At 43.5% G+C, this 21,194-nt stretch overlaps 1 protein-coding gene across 4 annotated transcripts in view; it reads left to right on the forward strand.

Moving 5' to 3' along the window:
* The window catches only part of HIRA (histone cell cycle regulator), a 90,317-nt gene that overhangs the window by 37,845 nt on the left and 31,278 nt on the right, over positions 1–21,194 (forward strand). For all 4 annotated transcript variants that reach the window (XM_074321623.1, XM_074321621.1, XM_074321624.1 and 1 more), the window contains 6 exons: positions 679–749; positions 1,411–1,516; positions 3,486–3,701; positions 5,080–5,165; positions 9,528–9,725; positions 11,662–11,823. In XM_074321623.1, the coding sequence (XP_074177724.1) occupies positions 679–749; positions 1,411–1,516; positions 3,486–3,701; positions 5,080–5,165; positions 9,528–9,725; positions 11,662–11,823 (839 nt within the window). The remainder of the gene's footprint in view (positions 1–678; positions 750–1,410; positions 1,517–3,485; positions 3,702–5,079; positions 5,166–9,527; positions 9,726–11,661; positions 11,824–21,194) is intronic.

Raw genomic sequence — 21,194 nt, forward strand, 5'->3', positions numbered from 1 at the left:
AACAGGTGTTCACAGGATATTTAATGATATGCTCATTATGTCTCAAATGAAAGAGCAGGCACAACCGTGTGCCTTATTTTAAAGAATGAGATATTTGCACAAAATAACTCATCAAAGCCTTAGTACTGTTTGGATGGGGATTAGAGCAGTGTAAACTGTTTTTGTGTGTTTCTGGTGTATCCATACTGTAGAATGAGCCTGTGTGACATCCTCATATGTAGCCAGTTACACTGAATCTTGCGTAAATGTGTACCAGAATGTATTGGTCCTAGAGAAGATGTGCGGGGTTCTCTTTGAGGCTGTTTTCCTGTCTTGGGAGCTACCTTTACTGCCTCATCCCCTGCCCAGGCCTTGGTATACCATCCCCTGCATGTAGACCTTCTCTGCTCAGGTCATGGCCTTTCCAGAGTTCCCTTCTCCGTTATCTGTGTAAAGCCATCCTCCCTGCCAGACCACAATGAGCCCTTCAAGCAGGGACCACTCTAGTTTGCACACTTTTGACAGGCTTTACATTCCCCAATTTGGGATCTTGGTTGCTGTTTAAAGAGTTGAATATGCCCTTTATGTCAGCAAAATTTTGACCAAGTCTTGCTACTTGGATTGGTAGTATTAACTGAGCTGAGTGGACAGAGTGGTTTTCATTCTTTTCATTAACCTTTGCTGCTTCTTTCCTTCCAGCTCACGTGTCTGAAAAGGCCTTTGGTTGTCATCCATGAGCTGTTTGACAAATCCATCATGGATATTTCCTGGTAAGATGGATTCTTGTAACGATGCACAGGCTGCGGAAGCCACATGTTGGAATATGAGGCCCCATGGATGTGATTAGGGTCAGGTAGCCAGGGACACCCTGAGGTGTCGCTACCTGAGCAGACCCCCAGGGTGCTGTTTGCACATGATTCAGGAAAGGGCAGCTTGGTCCTGCTGTTGGGGGAGTGTCTGCTGCTGTGCTCCTTGCTCCTTTGGGATTTGTCCCTGGAAGATGTCTTCTCAGACAAACTGGTATTTGGGAAAAGAAGAGTTCTATGACTCTGTCATTTCCACTTCGCTGTCTGTCATTTCATGAACCAGATTAGAATAGGTGTAGAGACACATTCTGTTTCTCGGTGACCTCATTTAGATGTATACTCCCTCACATTTTTAAAAAAGTGTTTTCAAAAATAACAAATGAAAATGAAATTCTTACAAACCACATACATGGTAAAAGATACTTTGTACATGTGCTTAGAATTAAAGGGCATCAGAACCTTCTGGGCTGCAGTTGTTTCCCCCATCCCCCACCCCCACCAGGCCACAGAAGGGAACCAGGGGTTCCAGGCATCTACCTAGAGCCCTGCCCTGCCTCCCAGGCCCACAGGCATGGGTGAGTATCGTAGGGCTTGTTCCCAGGCTGCTGACGGCCGTCTCTTTCAGGACTCTGAATGGGCTGGGCATCCTGGTGTGCTCCATGGATGGCTCTGTGGCGTTCCTAGATTTCTCCCAGGATGAGCTCGGAGACCCCCTGAGCGAGGAGGAGAAGGTAGGACAACAACACCAGTGGCCTGTGTGCTGCACGTGCTCTGGAGCCATGGAAATGGCCATGATAGCTCTGAGAGGCCCCTTCAATTGGACCCTCTTCTTGTGACATCCACAGACACATTGTTTCTTAATGAATTATTGGGTGTTTTGTCTTCTATACATTGTAATCTTTGTCTTCTTTACAAAATAGATTAATTTAAAAATGAGTCTCTCTTCATGTCAGAAATCAGTGTGGAATTAAGAATAAAACAACTGTGGGCATCTCTTCCTGAGCTAATAATTAGCTACACACTGGGAGGTTTCACCCTGGTAGAAAGCGGCAGTGCTCCCAAGGGTCCCTGCTCACATCACTTTCCCCGTTGTCTTTCCTGGCACAGTTGCCACAGAGCAGCAACTTAATAACAATATTGGTCATTTCTCAGCACTTACTGTATGCCAGACTCTGGCCCGAGGGTCTGCATATATTACATTTAAATTACACAAAACCCCTTAAGGCAGGGCTTAGCTGTGTCATCAGTGAGGTAACTAAGCCTCAGAAAATAGTATGGCCTTTTGCCAAGACCATACATGGCCGTTAGGAAAAAGAGCAGAAGCCTGACCCAGGAGACAGTGCGGCCTGTGTGTACGTCCTCAAGGGCTCCAGGAAAGGTTCTGCTCTACCTACTGTAGACAAAACCAGCATTTCTAACATTGTGCTTTACCAGCACTTAGTGGAATGTGTTCATTTGTCTGAAAGGAGCCCTATGAAAGCTCAGAGCAGGTGGGCAGCTCTCCCCTTAGTGATTCAATTGCTGGTGGAAGCTCCCTCTTAAGCTACTGTGTGGACCCTCTCACTATGATATAAACCCCTCAGGACTGCCTTGTTTTTGGCACCTAGAACAGGGCCTGGCACCCTGGCAGTTTCTTTTCAATAAAAGGATGAATGCCTCAATGGCCTCAGGTCTTCTTTCCACCTTGTCGCTGTCATCAGGTCACCTGACATCACTGTGCACTCCCCTCCCCCTTGGACAGTCACAGTGGGAGCCCACACAGTAACTAGTCTAGCTTACCATTTTCAGATGAGAGGCAGGGACACTGTGTTTGAGGAGCACTAGGGAAACTGGCCAAACTGAATTCTGCGTTGATTCCAAGGGACAGGGAACATGAGTCAAGGTGGCAAGGCCACACTCAGGCACAGCAGGCCCTTTAGGAGCGGGTACCCTGGCGCCGCTTCCCCTGCCCAGCATCCTCTGCTGTGAGGCTGATGTCCTGCTGACCTCCAGGTGGGTCGTAGCACATCCTTACTCTGTTCCTCATCACGCCAGCCTGTCCAGTGTGCCCTCTTGGGGCCTGTCTGGCTTGTTGTGGCATGGGATTGATGAGACCTGGGCAGGTGGAAGGAGGGGCCCTGCTCAGAAGGATCAGGACGTGTGGGAGACAGCGGGGGCAGAGAAGGCTTTCTCCAGGTCTGCTGCTGTGCCAGGCCTTTTCTTGTTCCCAGACACACTGTTGGCAGCCCCATGGCTACCTCCAACCACATGGGGCTGATGGCTATACACAAGAGTAGCAGACAGACTCTGGTTTCTGTGTCTGATTCCCAAAGAGCTGTTGGGGCCCTTGGAGTGATTTAGAGCCTTGTGTTAGCAATCTGAGTGTCCTAACTTCAGTTCAACAAATGCTTGCCATTTGTTCTGCATCAGAAATGTAGGAGGTATTTTCTTGTTGGTTACTCATTCACTGTTGTCCCCAGCTATAGATGCACAGGAGGCTATAAACATCTAGGGAAGGTACAGCAGTGCTCCAGAGTCATCTCCCCAACAGGCCGAATAGGGTGGGAGGCAATGGAGAGCAGGCATGCGGCACTCTGGGACCCCTGCCAAGAGCCGTTCTGCTCTGAGCCAGGAGAGCCAACACACAGCTCACCCACTGGTGCGCAGTACTACCCCACGGCTGCTCACAGCTGGTTTGTTATACTTTTCTGTTTCCTCTAGAGCCGCATTCACCAATCCACCTATGGCAAGAGCTTGGCTATCATGACCGAGGCCCAGCTCTCCACAGCTGTCATCGAGAATCCTGAGATGCTCAAGTACCAGCGGAGGCAGCAACAGCAGCAGCTGGACCAGAAGAATGCCGCGGCCAGAGAAATGGGACCAGCTGCCTCAGTCGCTGGCGTTGTCAATGGGGAGAGTCTGGAAGACATCAGGAAGGTGAGGGCTCGGCCCAGTGGCGCTGAAAACATGGGTACATGCTCATGGACAGGGCACAGATCTGCGTGGTGGGGAAGTGGGTGTGTGGGACCCAGGGGTGAGCCAGCTTGGACCCATGTGGCCCAGTACCCTCAGCTGCATGAAGTAGTAATGGGCCTGAGGCACCTTTATCAAAGGCCTTTTTGCCCCAAGTGCTCTAGAGGAGGTCATCTCATAGGAACTAGGCGTTTTAGGGAATTCTGTAAACAGCAGGTCCTCGAATAACATCATTTCATTCAATGTCGTTTTTTTGTTACAACATTGATGAGAAAAAATAAAACAAAACCTGTTCCTGGCCGGAGCCACTGTCTGTATGGATTTTGCATATTCCCCCCATGTCTACGTGGGTTTTCTCTGAGTACTCCGGTTTCCTCCTACATCCCAGAGATACGCACATAGGTTTCCTGTCCAGGGTAGGTGGGTTCCGGTGGATTCCTGCCTTGTACCCTGAGCTGCTAGGATAGGCTCCAGCCACCCATGACTCTGAACTAGAATAAATGGGTTGGAAAATAATCATCCTACTTGTTTTTATTAATCTTTCTTAAATGTATGTGTGGCTCACCTGTATTTCAATGTTTAATACTAGAAGTATTTTGGGTCTTTATTTAGAAGTTTGGTGATGTTTCTGTGACCAGAAATATGCCATAGGAACTTAACTCTTGTTTATATCAATTAGCCTGTGGTAAAATTGGTTTCCTTATATGTTGTTCCATTTAAAGTTGCAGTTTCTAAGAGCCTATCAGTGCTATTAAGTGAGGACTTACTGTACTAAGAACACTGGGTTTCAGGCTCTACCCTTGGGTGACATCCCTGGGCTCCCCCTTCTTCTTCCGGAAGTCCACATCTCATGGGACTGCAACAGGCAGCAAATGGTGAGGTTACCTGGGGAGCTTAACCGGCTCCAGGAGGTTGTGCAGGGTGATGAACCTCCACAGCTGATTCAGACACAGTGTGTGACTGTGAGCTCTTGGCTATGAACCGTCAGTGGAAGAGAGTTTGCAAACCACCACTTAGAGACAAGAGTGTGGCTCGAGTTCCCTCGTTGAGCCCCATGGCTGCTCCCTGCCTTGGGACAGGCCTGCAGTACTGGGGATAGAGAGGAAAGTGCTGGAGCTGGTTCAGCAGGGAGCTTTCAGTCCTTTCTGCTTCATTGTGCAGGAAGTGGAGCGCACAGCCTGATCAAAACGTTTGTTCTTTGATTAGGTGGCTTAGTTTTGTTTGGCCAAAAGGGCTGTCGAATGGGAAGTTAGAATATATTTCCTTAGAAGCCTTATTTTTTTATATTTGGAGATAGTTGGCAGGAACTTTTCCATTCATTTGTGTCCTTCTACTTTGCCAGAATCTTTTGAAGAAACAAGTTGAGACTCGGACGGCAGACGGTCGGAGAAGAATCACGCCTCTCTGCATAGCACAGCTGGACACTGGGTACTCGTTCATTCACCGAGCTTTCTGTGGCCTTATCTGGGAGGTCTTCCTCTCGCCTTTCGCCAGTTAGCACTTTCATAATCAGGGTCTTCACAGGCTCCTGGGCCGATCTGACCCATAGAATCTGGAAGTGAGGGAGTTGAGCCCAGCTTCCCAGCAGCCTCAGAGTCTAGTGCTCCCACAGAGCCCTTACGCACACTTGACTCGTGCTGAAGGTGGGCTGGGAGGAGCCTGCGACAGGCCAGCAGGCGAGGGCGCCTTCTCAGGGCCAGCATGTCCACGCAGCCAGCCCTGCTTCATTGTTGGCCGGGCATTGGAAGACACCAGGGAGAGAAGTCGGACTGATGTTTTTGTTTCTTTTTTCCCTTTTATAGCCTTCTTTTTATGATTGTGAAAGGAATATATATACACCTTGTTGAAAATAATAGAAGCCCAAAAAAGGACATAAACATTACCCATAATCCAGTCTCTCAGATGTAATCACTGTTAACATTTTGGTATCTGTATCTCCAGTCTTTTTCCCCCTACTTGTTCCTGTATCTTGACTTTGCATCCATTTTAATAAATAGTCCTCTGAAGCATTGGCTTGCTGATTTTCCAGGTTCCCAGCCTGTGAATGTACCATGATTTACTTAACCAGCCCCTTAACTGTGAACTTGTAGTTTGTGTCCAGTGTTTTGTGATTGTAAATGAACCTCTGAGAACACCTGTAACTGTTCCCTCAGGTTACTTCCCAGAAGTGGACTTGCTGGGCGAAGACTGGGGCTCTGAGGCACATTTTCCTGACGGGGCAGAGGAGGGAAGTGGACTCAGGCACCATTTGCTGTTGTCTCACTGTCTGTAGTCAGGCTTGCTTTTGTAGGAGTCATTTTCCCCAGAACAATGTATGTTTATTCAAAGGACGATGAGGACCTGTGTGAACGAAATAGATTGCCACTGTCGAGGTGATTCATTCACTCTAGGTTTTATACTCATTCAGCCGATCTGCTCAGGGCATCACACATAGCAGTCCTCTGCACTTTGCAGTTGTTCATCCATGAGCTGTTCCACATCTTCCTAGACATCTAAAGAGACCTTCAGTCATCATATGCTCAGCTGCCTCCGCCTGTTAGGTATTCAGGTGCTGAGGCCCTGGAGGAGTGGAGCTAGAACCAGTTGCCTGACTCCTCCCAGAGAGTGGTTTTCTCTTGATTGAGCCTTTTAACAACCATCGTGGACCTATAGAGGGTAATGCCACCTGCCTATCTTTTATTAGGACCAAGTGAGACCAAGTGTGCGACTGTGCTTTGAACACTACTGGGCCTTTGGGAGTGAGGGTTGTGGAAGTGGTGGAGGCTGTGGTGTGGGGATGGTGGCAGTTTGTTTTGTAGATCCCTCCAGGCCTCACCTAGTGAGGTGGCAATGATAGTAGATGGCTTCCTGCCTGGCCTTGGCAGCTTTTTGCCATAGGGCACATATTTCTGGCACCAGAACTTGATTCTTTGGGTCTTAAAGGCTTTTTTGTGCCCCCATGATACCCATGTTAAAACAAGTAGCAATGGAATAGGTAATTATTAGCTTGGCTAATCAAGAAAGAAAAGAAAAGGCACAAATATTTAAAGTAGAAATAAGTGGGAAATAATCACAAATAAAGAATAAGTCAAAAGGATGAAAGACTTCTTTGCTGAACTCTGTGTAAATAAATTGGAAAGTGGATGATTTTTGAGGAAAATAAAATTACCAAAGTGAAGAAAATCCACACAGATGAATTATAGAAGAAATAGAGGACACTGTCAAAGAGTCAATCTGCCAAAAGCCATCAGACTAAGAAGGCTTCACGGGACATTCTAAAGACTTTTAAGGAACAGGTCATTCTAATACTATCGAAAATATTCTAGTGCATAGAATAAGAAGGAAAGCTTACAAATCTTTTTTATTTTTTAATGAACACAATATTTATATCAAAATGTGACAGAGATAGAACATAATAAATTCCTGATCAATCTCATTTCTGAATGTCAATGCAGAATCCTAAATAAAATAGTAACAAACGGAACCTGACCGTGTGTTAAAATGCTAATGCACTATGACCAAGTAAAGTTCATTTCAGAAAAGCAACGGGATTCCAATTTTGGGAAACTCCTACATGTAATTTACACCTACATGTGAATAGAGCCAAAAAAAAATTTATATGATCATCTCTATAGCTACTTAAAAGGCATTTTTATTAAATTCAACTTCATTCTAATTTAAAATTCATTTAAATGGATTAGATGGATGCTTGATAAACTCTTATTTCAAATTAAATTAAACAACTAAACAAATGTCTACTCTTATGACTATAATTTAACATTGTTCTAGAGGCCTAGCTCATACAGTTAGTCAAAAGAAAGAATAAATTGGAAAGGAGGTGGTAAAATGTATTATTATTTAAAGATGATATGATCCAAAAGAGAATTGACTGGAAAAACTGCCATAGACAATAAAAGAAGACAATAAAGTGACTGGATACAACCAACATAATGAGCTCGAGTAGCACCAACTACTTTTAGAAGATATAAAGGAAGAAATCACTTTCACAAATGCAATACCCAGAATGTAACAAATTTAGAAGATCTTTATGAAGAAAAAAATTTAAACCCTACTGAGAGACCTAAAAGGAAACTCAAAGAAATTACAGGAAATGCGTACTGTTTATTAGCTAGGATGACTTAACATCATAACATCATAAAGATGGCAGATCTCTCTCAACTTATAAATGTAACATAAGCCAATATAAATAACCACAAAAGTTTTCACAATCAGACAAGCTGATTCTGAAGTTATATATAAAAATAAATAGGAATAGCTGAAATATTTCTGAAAAAGAAGATTCATCAGGGAAGACTAGCCCTACTAGAAATTAAAACTTACAAGCTCTAATAATTAAAACTGAGTTACTAACGTGAATATACAAAACATTGGGATATAACACAAAACCCAGAAATAGGCTCAAATGTTTATGAGAATTATAAAGAATGTTTTGCATCCATGATAAATCATTCAATAAATGGCAGTCATGTCTACCTGATACTCTGGAAACAAAATTGGAGCCCTACCTCACAACTTAAAACTCTGAGATTTTTTTTTTAAATGTGTAACTTTTTTGTTTAAAATTTTAGAAGTTTCCATAGAAGAATATTTCATAATCTCAGAAGTGAAAATGTCTTTTCTATACATGACACAAAGTTTAGACCACACAAAAGTAACTATTTTTGGCAAAGAAAATTACACAATACAGAGTCAAAACACAACATCCTAAGGAAGATATTTCCTTCTCATATAATGAATTCTTTTAATATGTAAATAGTCTTAAAATCAATAATAAAGACCAATAACCAAATAGAATAGTAAAGGATATGAACAAACATTTCACAGAAAAGGAAATCGATGTTTCTATATGAAAAAATATCAACTTTACATCAAAATAATTGCAAATTAAAACTAGTAAGGTATCATTTCTCATTTACCAGATTGTGAAGTATCAAAAAATTTGATGAAATTGTTGGTGTGAGGGTCGGTTAACAGACACATACACACATTGTAATTTAAACCTCTAAGGAGGGCACTGTAGAGCTATTTTTTCAAAAATCATCAATGAACATTTCATTTGCAATTCCACTTCTAGGAATTTATCCCATGTAATATGTGAAACATATAATGACAATTACAATACTGGGCATCTTTGAGCAGCTACTATGTTCTAAGTGTGCTACACTAACAACGTTAGTTCTGACTGCGTCCTCATGGAGAAGGTCCTATTGCTTTCTGTTCTGCAGACAGGAACCTGATGTACAGAGTGGTTGAAGTACCCAAGGCCCAGAGCTGTGCATGGCAGAGGAGTGACTGGTTTGGCCCAGGGCATTCAACCGTAACTGCAGTATCTTGCCTCCTGTTGCATCAGTGTCTATTACTGAAGAGGCTGGGAGACAGCCCAGCTTGGGTGTTTCTCCGCAGAGGCTGGTTAGATAAATTATGGTACATCCGTACAGCCCATAATGAAAGGGAGGCCCACTCTATGCTGCATTTCATTAGTTCTGAGACACATGTTTGCACATTTTAACACCTCTAAGATCACGTACATCTTATAACCAATGGCATCTGACAATTACATTTGGTAACAATTTCTTTCTTCGTGGTACGTGACGTACCAGTTCACCTTAGATTCAATTAAGCATGGTGTATGCAGTGATTTTAGTTTTCTTTTTACTTTTCTGTAACTCCGCAAATTTTCTTCCATGACAATACATTACCTTTGGACGCAGAAAACTGTTACGTAGAATGTATAGAGCATTTGATGTGGTATCCGATTTCTGAGGCTGACTTTGTTCTCCTTAACCACAGGGACTTCTCCACGGCGTTTTTTAACAGCATCCCGCTCTCAGGCTCCCTGGCGGGCAGCATGCTCTCCTCTCACAGCAGTCCGCAGCTACTGCCGCTGGACGCCAGCACCCCGAACTCCTTTGGCGCCTCGAAGCCCTCCTCAGAGCCCGTGGCAGCAGCCGGCACCCGGCCTGCGGGTGATTCTGTCAATAAGGACAGGTGAGTGGGCACCAAGGTTTGCTCCTGTCTCGAGAAAGTTCAGGTTTGGACACAGTTTCAGGGACTTCTCATGGACCTTTCAATAAAAAAAGAATGAAAACAAAAAAAGATACTGGATTTCAGACGAGGGCCTGCTTGGAAGGGAGGCTTTGTTCAGGTGAGTCTGGGACGTACAGGCCTGTGAGGACTTCACATCCTGTGGGAAGATGCAGTCCCAGGTTTGGGCTACTCAGGGTAGGAACCAGCTAGAGACACGTCACCTGCCGCAGGGTGAGCCCCACCTTCCGGCAGGTCGACACTGGAGGTGGCTCAGGCCTCTATTGTCCTGTCAGGAGCATTGCCACACCAGTCATCTCAGACAGATGCTTGTGTGCTGGGCCATACACCCCCCTCACACCCTCAGAGTTAATTGCTCAGGGGGCTACATCTTTACCAACTATTACCCGGAAACCAAATTAGAAGGCAAAAAGAATCAGAGGAGCATGAATAAGAGCTGGAAGCCATTACTCAGCAAACATTTGCCCAGCAACTTCTCTGGGTTACACACTGTGCTAGGGCCCAGATGTCCGCAGGGGGTTGACTGGTGGTTCCTTGTCCCCAGGGAGGGTATAGGCCGGTCAGGGAAGAGGCAGACATGGGTACAGGGATAGCTCCTGGGGTCCCCTGGGTAGAAATGGCTAGCCGTCCAAGCGAGGTTGGTGAGCAGTTCTCAGGAAGGCTTCTCAGAGGACGACTTACCCAGGGCCCATATAGGCCGCCAACCAGGGGAAGGGGCTGGGGACAGCAGCAAGAGCAGAACCCCAAGGCCCTGAAGAGTGGCAGTAAAGGGGGTGAAATCTGAGCTTCTGTGCTGAATCAGGTACCCTGTGCTTCTCTCTAGAGTGGAGACACAGAAGGCTCCGGACTTGTTGCTTAGGAAGATCAGTCCAGCAGGCATTGGTGCCCAAATGTAGCTGCCACCCTAGCACACCACTCTTACTATTAGAGTGTTTCTGCATTGGCGGGGATGGGGTCTGGTGCTATTGCAGCCCTCTACTTCTCTGGGCTTTGGTGTCATGGCCGTGACAGCATGCACAAAGCATTAAGTGTCACGTGTCATAGGGAAGTGCGAGGGTGGATGAGAAGAGCAGACGGAGCAGCTAGACCAGTTAAGAAGCAAAGCGTCTGGGGAGGGAAGACAGGATGCTCCAGATCTGTGAAGTGTTTCAACAGTTGGTCCTGCCATGTCCCTGGAGACAAGGAGAAACTCTCCAGGATGCCTGCCAGGCATCTGGTGTGGGGTCCAGGCAGGTGGATGTGGTCAGGAGGAGGCCCAGTGGCTTTGGGACTCAGTGTGTGGGATGCACTTGGACACGCGGGGACGTTGTTAGGCTCATGCCTGGGCTGTCCTTTCTCTGTGGAGTAGAAGGCGAGGGCTATAGGGTGAGCACTTGGAGGAGAGTGTGAAGAATGTGTAATTGTCACAGTGAGGTGGGAGGGGCCACCAGGGCGGAGGATGAAGGCCAGGAACAGACAGTGGCTTCAGGACCCCGGCGGGGGCGGGGCGTGGCGAGTTCTTAGTAGACCCATTGTTGACGTGGGAAATGCTGATGGTTGGAGTGGTTTGGGATGCTATATTCAGGTTGTGGGGATAGGGTCATATGGTGAGAAAAAGGGTTGTAAGAACCACTTTATAGGCCTCATGCTACCCCCAGAAGCTCTCAGAATGTGAGTGAATTTGCTCATAACCTCAGATAGCCAAACTTCCAGAATTTTAACACATTAAAATATTAAAGAAGTAGTCAGGAGTAGTAGATTATTACATCTTGAAGTTGTTTTTATAGAAGTTTGACATTTGTGCCCCTTCCACTTGGCTCCAGGTAATGCAAATCCTGGACTCCCAAATCCATGATGCGTTGTACTTGACATGCTCTGCCATTTTCTTCCCTCACCCCAGCGTGAACGCTACCTCGACTCCTGCTGCATTGTCCCCCTCCGTGTTAACAACCCCGTCCAAGATCGAACCCATGAAAGCGTTTGACTCCCGGTTCACGGAGCGGTCCAAAGCTACGCCTGGTGCTCCTGCCTTGACCAGCGTGACTCCAGCGGCCGTAGAAAGGTAGGTGGCGGCTGCGTGGAGCTCAGACTGGGAGGTTGCAATCTCGGGCTAGCAGTGCAGCGTCCACTCTGCCATCAAGCAGCATGCCTTCCCTGGAGGAGCAGACTCTGGTCTCTCTGTACTTGGGAGCCTCCGGCTCTAAGGATAAAGGATCGGCTGCTTCAAGTGGGAAGGTGGCTAGAAGGAGCCATGGGGGAGGACAGAGCTGGCACAGGGACTACAAGGCAACAGCATGACGGCTGGTCAGCGCAGAGGGTGTCCTGAGAATAATGTTGTTTGGATGGAGCCCAGTTTGCCCAGAAGAGCAGGAGGTTGGTTGGAGAGATGGAAGACTCTGAGACTGTGGCTGAGCTCTTGCAGGCCCTCTGCTACTTGCCCATTCTCTGTACCTCCCTTAGCGCACAGCAGCCGAGTTACATTGGGTGTAGTTCTTTATTTCTTGGAGTTGCGGGAGTCCTCCTCAGGTTTCCATTAGCACCGAGCTTCTCTGCCTCCTGGGGCAGCCTGCCACAGCATGGAGCTCACTGCACAGTCCAGTGAGGTGCGGGCTGGGAAAATTAGAATTGGATTGGGCCACCTTCCTCCACAGGGTCCAGGAGCTCAAGTGCTGTCCTCTCAGGGTTGCATCTCACCTTGAGGTGACTAGCGCTTAGCAGCCCTGGGCAGACACACCCTAGCCTGTGCCACCATCAGCCAATTGTGGGGATGTTGGTCACAGACTCTTGCAGTAGCTACATAGTCAGCAGGTGCTCAGTGAAGGGAGCATTTGTAATAAGACCTCTCCTTGCAGTAGACGATGTCTTGGTGCTAAAGCTGAAGTGTGCTGTCCCCAGGGCTTCAGTCATGTGATCTTGAAACTGCTTGTCTGATCAAGATTCTTGCTCCTTGGAGAACAGACTCTAGCACAGGAAGACTCGCTCTCTGAGTCAGCTTCTGTATCTATGACGTTGGTGTGGGCCTTGTATTCTACTCTGTAGTGTACAGATATTAGTGTACAGATATTCCATGTGATCTCTTTATCTAGCATAGGGAGAATCTGAAAACCTTCCTGCTGCTAAACACTTTGAAATGCTGGATGAACGGTAACATACATCCCTAAAATACATGACTAGTTCACAAGATAATAAGGGAAGTCCCCAGGAGCCAAAATCTAAGAGTGAACAAACCACCAGAGCAGTGCGCAGGCCCACACTGTGGGGGTTGGGCTGGGCTGGGCTGACATGGTGACCAAGGACCTTGAGTGTTAATGGCCACATGGATTAAAGAGAGGGCCTTGGGGGTTGGAACTAAGACACTAGCGTTAAGTCAAACTGCTTGAGAAAGTACACCTCCAGGGAAGGGGCACTAGAACAAATCTGACAGGTAGCATGAGAACCTGGCTGAGAAGTTGCCATGTCTCAGCCTGTCCTCTGGGTTAGGAAAACAGTCTTCCCCTGAGACCACCAGGATATCGTCACAGGCCTGCCCCCAGGTGGATCGGGGATCAATTTAACATAGCCTGTGTCCTCAAAATCACCAAGCCAAGAAATGAACACAAAAGGAGAATCTGGTCTAATTAACACCCAGAGGCATTTGGCAAAGCAAATGCAAATCAGCCCTCCCAGGGACATTTCCCTGACTCCAGAAGGTGTAGCATTCCCACCTATGGAGAACTGCCTGAGATGGACTCAATCCAAAGTAACAACAAGGGAGCAAACAATGCGTTATGCACAAATGTCAGGAGACATAATGGACACAAGGTTTAATCCTCTGTAAACCTCTGGTCATAGAATTGTCAGATGAAGACTATAAAATAAATATGTTTAAAATAATCAATGACATGAAAGATAAAACAATGTGAGGAAAGATTAATGTACTTTCCCATATACAAGATTAACTCAAAATGGGTCAAAGAACTAAATGTAAGCGCTAAAACTTTAAAGCTCTTAGAAGAGAACATACATACGATGCAAATCTATGTGAGCTTTGGTAAGGCCACTGTTTCTAGATATGCTACCTAAAGCACAAGCAACTAAAGAAAAAATAGATTAGACTTCAAAATTTAAAACTTTTGCTCTTCAAAGAGCATGATCGGGGCAGCCGGTTTGCTCAGTGGTTAGAGCGCAGTGCTCATAATACCCAGGTCGCTGGTTCAATTCCCGCATGGGCCAATGAGCTGCGCCCTCCACAACTAGATTGAAAATAACAACGACTTGACTTGGAACTAATGGGTCCTGGAAAAACACACTGTTCCCCAATAAAAATTTAAGAAAGAAAGAAAAAAACACACTCTCAACAGAATGAAAAGACAACCTACAAAATGCAAGAAAATATTTGCAAATCATATCTGATAAAAAAATTTGGTCCAAAAAGTATAAAGAACACTTACAACTCAGCAATAAAAAGACTAATAACCCAACTTAAAAATGGGCAAAGGATTTGCATAGAAATTTTTCCAAAGAAGATATGCAATGACCAATAAGCACATAAAAAGACACTCAACATCGTTGGGCATCAGGAAAATGCAAATCAAACCCACAATGACATACCCACTAAGATGGCTAAATTCAAGAAGTCAGACAATAAAAAGTGTTGGTGAGGATAAGGCGATATCAGAACCCTCACAGATGGCTGGTGGAATTGTAAAATGGTTCCGCTTTAATAGAAGACAATCTGGCAGTTCCTCAACTGGTTAAACATCAAGTTACCGTTATGACCCAGCAACTCCACACCCAAGTATATAACAAAGAGAATTGAAAACATGTTCATGCAAAAATTTGTATACAAATGCTTGTATCAGTATTACTTATAGTAGCCAAAAAGTGAGAACAATCCAAATGTTCAAGTAATGAATGGATTTTTAGAAGGTGGTATGTCCATTCAATATAATATTATTTGGCAATAAAAAAGAATGGAATACTTATATGTGCTACAACGGGATAAACCTTGAAAACATGCTAAGTGAAAGAAGCCAGTCACAAAGGACCACATATTGTATGATTCCATTTACAGAAGGTGCCAAAAAATGTATACACAGTTTCAGAAAGGAAAACTGTATTAAAATTGTAGTACTCAATATACACCATTAACAAAACATGAATGCAAGTCACCTTTGACTTCTGCAATTACAAGAGGTGCTCAAAGTGGTTACCATCAGTGTCCAGACACTTCTGATTATGGCGAACTACTGCTTGAGCAATGTTGACTAAAGTGTCCACTTGTATACATTTATTTGGCACCCCCCTGGTATATTAAATGTTTGAAATAGACAAATCCATAGAGATAGAAAGTAGATTAGTTGTTGCCCGGGGCTGAGAGGAAGGGAGGATGGGATGAGTGCTGATTGGTACAGTTTATCTTGGGATTGTGAAAATGCTCTAGTGTTAGATAATGGTGATGACTGCTTATGAATATACTAAAACCAACTAAATTCTGTAATTTAAAATGGTGACTTTTATGGTACAAGTGTACCTTGCTTTATTGCACTTCGCAGATACTGCATTTTTTTACAAATTGAAGGCAAAACCCTTTTCTACCAGCAAAAAGGTTATGAGTCACTGAAGGCTCAAATGATGGTTAGCATTTTTTAGCAATAAAGTATTTTTAAATTAGGGTATATACTTGTTTTAGACATAATGAGATTGCACACTTAATAGACTGCAATATAGTGTAAATATAACTTATGTACAGTGAGAAACCAAAAATTCAGGTGAGTCACTTTTTTGTGATATTTGCTTTGCTTCAGTGCTCTGGAACTGAATCTGCAGTATCTCGAAAGTATGCCTGTATGTGAATTTTAGCTCAATAAAAAATGAATAAGGCCAGGTATATCTGCAAATGAACCAAAAGGAGGAGAGGCTAGAGATAGGCGGGCAGAGGAAGGGGTCTGTGTACACCTGGCAGGAGTTCCCCAAAGAGTGTATGTTATGGGGCAGTTGTTGAGGGAATAGCTGATGTTTCATAGGCTTTATAGAAGTGTTGAAACCCCAGTTTTGGAAATGGTGTGAGTTCTAAATAGTAAATAAAACTCAATCTCCACCTTAGAGGAAACCATAGAGCACCATAGACAGAAATTCCTTCTGTTCACTGAGGAAGCTACCTGTTTGCCTTGCAGATTTCCATGGCCCTTGTTATATCATTTCCTATCTCTTGGGGAGTGCACACCCTGATTTGAAAAAGCACAGAGGATACCCCTTGAATCGGGCTGTGAGAAGACAAAGTCTTAACTGCATGACCTGGGCCCTGATGCTACCAGGGTTGGTCCCTCATGAGCCATGTCTTCAAGGTCTTACGAGACCTTTCAGCCATACATAGAGCTCCAGCAAGACTGTAAAATAAGGGCCATCAAGTTTGCCCTTCTCAGCTTTTCACTTGAAAGTGGCAGTAAGTGAGCATAGTCTTAGGGCTGAGCTTCCTGCTTCAAGACAGCAGGATGTTTGGTGAGATTCCAAGAGCCTGGTGCTAGATTCTAAGAGGACGTTATGGTTGGATCCTCATATGAGGAAAGTGAAATAAAACAAAGCATAGATAGCATCTTCAATAAAGGCTTAATACAGAAAATGCAGCTTTCTAGATACGGTTGTTTCTTGCATTGATCCTCAGTAAAAGCCGGGATGGACCCTTTAAAACACCCATCATTGGAGGTTTTCCATTGGGGCACAGTGTCACGTGGTTAGGAATAGCACTTTGAGCCATATATCCTGTAGTTAGTACCAGCTCCCCACTTCGAGGTGGGGTGATCTTGAGCAAGACACGTAGCCTTTCCAAACCATCTCCCAGGCAGAATGGCTCTCCAGAGCACCTGCCTCAGGAGATGTGTCTTGAGGACTGAAGAGGGGGAACATGTCCTGGTCCTGTGCTCACAGTGAGCAGCACATGTCAGCTCCTGCTGTCGCTTCTTCATTGTACCTCATGATGGTGGGGCAGTGAGATCCCTGCAACCTGACTGGAACTTCTTAGCCAAGAGCCTCAGGTGAGGCTGAGGAACAAATGCTAGCCTCCCAGATGCAGGAAGGCAGTCGTGGGTGAACCTGTGGGTCTTCCACTCCACGCTGCCCTAAGGCTGGATATCAGTGAGAAGCACAGAGAGGGCCGAGTTGGCCTAATCAGACATTTGTAGCCTAGGATGGAGCCCGTTTGCCAGGCGGGCAGCTGCTGCAGAGCCACAGCCCAGTGCTCCTAGGAGTGCTGGAGACCCTGGTACAGGTGCACAGGGGCTGGAAGGTGCAATTCTCAGTGGGCTTCTGCGCTCGGGGCCCCTGAACAGGGTGTCAGGCAGAGGCAGGAGGTGGGGAGACTACCGAGGGCTCTTACAGAGGTCCCAGCCCTAGAGAGTGGGCAGCATGAGCTGGGGCAGTGTCAAGCAAAGTGAGGTTCATGGGCCAGTGTTGTGAGCTCAGAAAGTGGTCAAATAATTTAGAAACTTACACGACAGTTTGACATTGCTGTGACAGTCTTACTGTATTTTATACAACCATTGTTACACAAAAGTCTGAAAATTTTAGAAAAGATTTTTAAAAGGATTTTGGGAAACACTGACTTATGGTTTCCAGAACATCAAACTACACCCAGAAGTGGATGCTTTCACCTGTTATAGGACATCAGAAATGGGGAGCAGGCTCTTTGGTTTCATGGAGCAAAGTCGGGTTCCTGGGCTTTCCCAGTTTTTACATGGGTACAAATGGATGGAATTCAGGATTGTACACATTGGCACACCGATCCATATTTCTATGACCTGGGCTACGAGTAGGAAGAACAGCAGAAGACAGTGCCCAGAGGAGGGGCTACCAGGTCTTGGGCTCTCGCTCACACCTGCTGGTTACCAGAGAGAAGGCAGGCAGTGGTAAGGGCTCTCGGGCTCCAGGCAGGAGTGTAATTCACAGTGAACGCCTGAGGAAAGGAGTTCAGTGATGGTGTCTTTGACCCAGGGATTTTGTCACGTCCAGGGATGTTTATTACAGCATTATAATAGAGAACATTTACCCAACATCCTTGAAAGACAAGTGTTGAGGAAATAAACTATTGGTTATTTAGCTTCTCATTAATATTTATGAAGACTGAAGAACTATGGAAAAATAATTCAGGTGGAGTGTTATTAATACAAAGTCTTCACAAACTCTTCCAAGAAATAAAAGAGGAGAGAACATTTCCCAATTCATTCTATCAGGCCAGTATCATCAGGATACCAAAAGCAGACAAAGATATCACAAGAAAAGAAAAACTACAAACCAATATCTCTTATGAATATGGACACAAAAATCTTCAAAAACACATAGCAATATATAAAAAGAAGCATGACTGGGCAGCTGGATGGCTCAGCCGGTTAGAGCGTGAGCTCTCAACAACAAGGTTGCTGGTTCAATTCCCGCATGGGATAGTGGGCTGTGCCCGCTGCAACTAAAGATTGAAAATGGCAACTGGACTTGGAGCTGAGCTGCGCCCTCCACAACTAGATTGAAGGACAACGACTTGGAGCTGATGGGCCTGGAGAAGCACACTGTCCCCCAATATTCCCCAATAAAAATTGGGAAGAAAAAAAAAGCATGACCAGCTAGGATTGATCTCAGAAATGCAGTTTGTTCAACATATAAAAATCAATTCATGTAATACACTATCACTAGGGAAAACAAACAAACACCACATGATCAAACAAACTCCAGCACCTATTCATGATGTAAATTAAAAAAAAAAAAAAAAAGAAAACTTGGCATACTAGAAGATAGAAGGTAACTTCCCCAATGATAAAGGGAATTTTTGAAACACCCATAAGTAATATTATGCTTAATGGTAAAAGAATGGGTGCTTTTCCCCTAAGATCAGGAACAAGACAAGGATGTCAGCTGTTGCCACTTCTGTTCAACACTGTACTAGAGTTTCTAGACTAAATCATTTAATTAAGACCTGAAATTAAGACAATTCTATTTACAACAGCATGAAAAAAGAATAAAATGCTTAGGAATAAATTTAACAAAAGAATTAAAGTGTAAGTATAAAACTTATACTCTGGAAACTACAACACATTGTTGAAAGAAATTAAGGAAGACCTAAATAAATGGAAAGACAATCCATGTTCATAGAATAGAAGACTTAATATTGTTAAGATGGTAGTACTCCCCAAATTGACCTACAGATTTAACACAGTTCTTTCAGAATTTCAGCTTGCTTCTTTTTTAAGAAATTGAAAAGCTTATCCCAAAATTCATGTGGAAACTCAAGGGCCCCAAAATATCCAAACAGTCTTGGAAAAAAAAGAGCAAAGTTGGAGGACTCACACTTCCTGATTTGAAACCTAAATACAAAGCAATAATAATCAAGACAGTGTGGTACTAGCAGAAGAGTAGACATAAGATCAAAAGAACAGAAGTGAGAGTCCAGAAATAAACCCACATGTCTATGTTAGCTATAGGTTTTTTGTTGATATTCTTTATCAAGTTGAGAAGTTCTACTCTATTCCTAGTTTGACAAGAGGTTTTTATCATGTCTGGATGTTTGGTTTTTGTCATACACTTTTTCTGCATCTATTAATATGATTTTAAGACTTTTCTTCTTTAGCCTTGTTAGATATGATGGATTATATTAATCAATTTTGAATTTTGAACCAGTAATAAATCTCATTGGTCATTTTGTGTAATTCTTTTTGTACATTGTTGGATTCAACTTGCTAATATTTTGTTGAGGATTTTGTATTTATGTTCATGAGAGATATTGGTCTTCATTTTTTCTTTCTTGTAATGTCTTTATTTGGTTTTGGTATTAGGGTAATGCTGGCCTCCTAGGAGTTAGGACTTATTTTCTCTGCTTCTATTTTCTGGAACAGAGTGTAGAGAATTTGTTTATTTTCTAACTTAAATGTTCAGTAGAATTCACCAGTAAAAACTGCCTGGGTTTGGTGCTTTCTTTCTCAGAAGGTTATAAATTGTTGGTTCAATTCCTTTAATAGATATAGGCCTATTTAGATTAGTTATTTTTCCTTGTTTAGGTGGATTTTAGTTTTTCAAGGAACTAGTCCATTTTGTCCAAGTTATCAAATCTATGGGTATAGACTTGTTTGTAATATTCTTTTATGATCCTTTTATTGTCCATGGGATCAGGAGTGAGGGTCCCCTTTCATCTTTGATATTAGTAATTTGTGTCTTCTTTTTTCTTGGTTAGCCAGTCTATAAGTTTATCAATTGTATTGATCCCTTTAAAGAACCAGTTTTTTATTTCATTGATTTCTCTCTGTTGTTTTCGATTTAATTGACTTCTGCTCTAATTTTTATGATTTATTTCCTTTCTGCTTACTTTATGTTATTTTCCTGATTATTACATTAATATAATATTGTCATTTTTTGGTTATTTTCTGCTTTCTTCTGCTTATTCATTTTTTCTAGTTCCTAAAGGTGAAGTTTAGATTTTTTTTTAATTTCAAGTATTTCTTTTTTTCAGATCTATACACTCTCTACTGTAAATTTCCCTCTAAGCACTGCTTTCACTGTATCCCACATATTTTGACAAATTCTATTTTCATTTTCATTTAATTCAATATTTTAAAATTTCTCTTGAGACTTTTTCTCTTACCCATGCGTTATTGTAGATGTGTATTGTTTAAACTCTGGGAGTTTTCTACGTGTGTTTCTGTTACTGATGTCTGGTTTAATTCTGTTGTGGTCTGGAAGCATATTTTGTATGATTTTTATGCTTTTAAATTTGTTAGACTGTTTTATGACCCAGAATATGGTCTACCTTAGTGGGGAATAGTCCATGTGATCTTGAGATGAATGTGTATTGTGCTATTGTTGAATGAGATATTTTTAAAATGTCAATTAAATCTAAATGAATGATGGTACTGTTCAGTTAATTTTGTCCTTATTGATTTTCTGTCTGCTGGATCTTTCAAATACTGTTAGAGGTATGTTGAAGTCTCCAACTGTAGTAATGGATTTGTCTAGTTTTCCTTGCAGTTCTATCAGTTTTGCCGCATGTATTTTGTTTGACCTGTTAGGCATTTGTACATTAAGGATTGCTATGTCTTCTTGGAAAATTGACCCTTTTATCCTTGACAGTTTTCCTTACTCTGATGTCTGCTTTGTCTGAAATTAATATAGCTACTCCAGCCTTTTTTTAGTGTTAGTATGGCCTATTTTTCTCCATCCCCTTTTTTAATAGCCTTTATTTTTTTACAGCTGTTTAAGGTTCACAGCAAAATCGAACAGAAAGTACAGAGAGGTCTCATATACCCCTCTGCCTCCACTATCAACATCCCGTATCTGAGAGGTACATTTGTACAAGTGATGAACCTACATTGACATCATTGTCACCCAAAGTTCATAGTTTACATTAGGGTTCACCTTTAGTGTTGTACCTTCTGTGGGTTTGGACAAATGTATGATGGCATGAATCCACCAGTATAT

Source organism: Rhinolophus sinicus, linkage group LG16 (genome assembly GCF_036562045.2).
Source record: "Rhinolophus sinicus isolate RSC01 linkage group LG16, ASM3656204v1, whole genome shotgun sequence".
Taxonomy (NCBI): domain Eukaryota; kingdom Metazoa; phylum Chordata; class Mammalia; order Chiroptera; family Rhinolophidae; genus Rhinolophus; species Rhinolophus sinicus.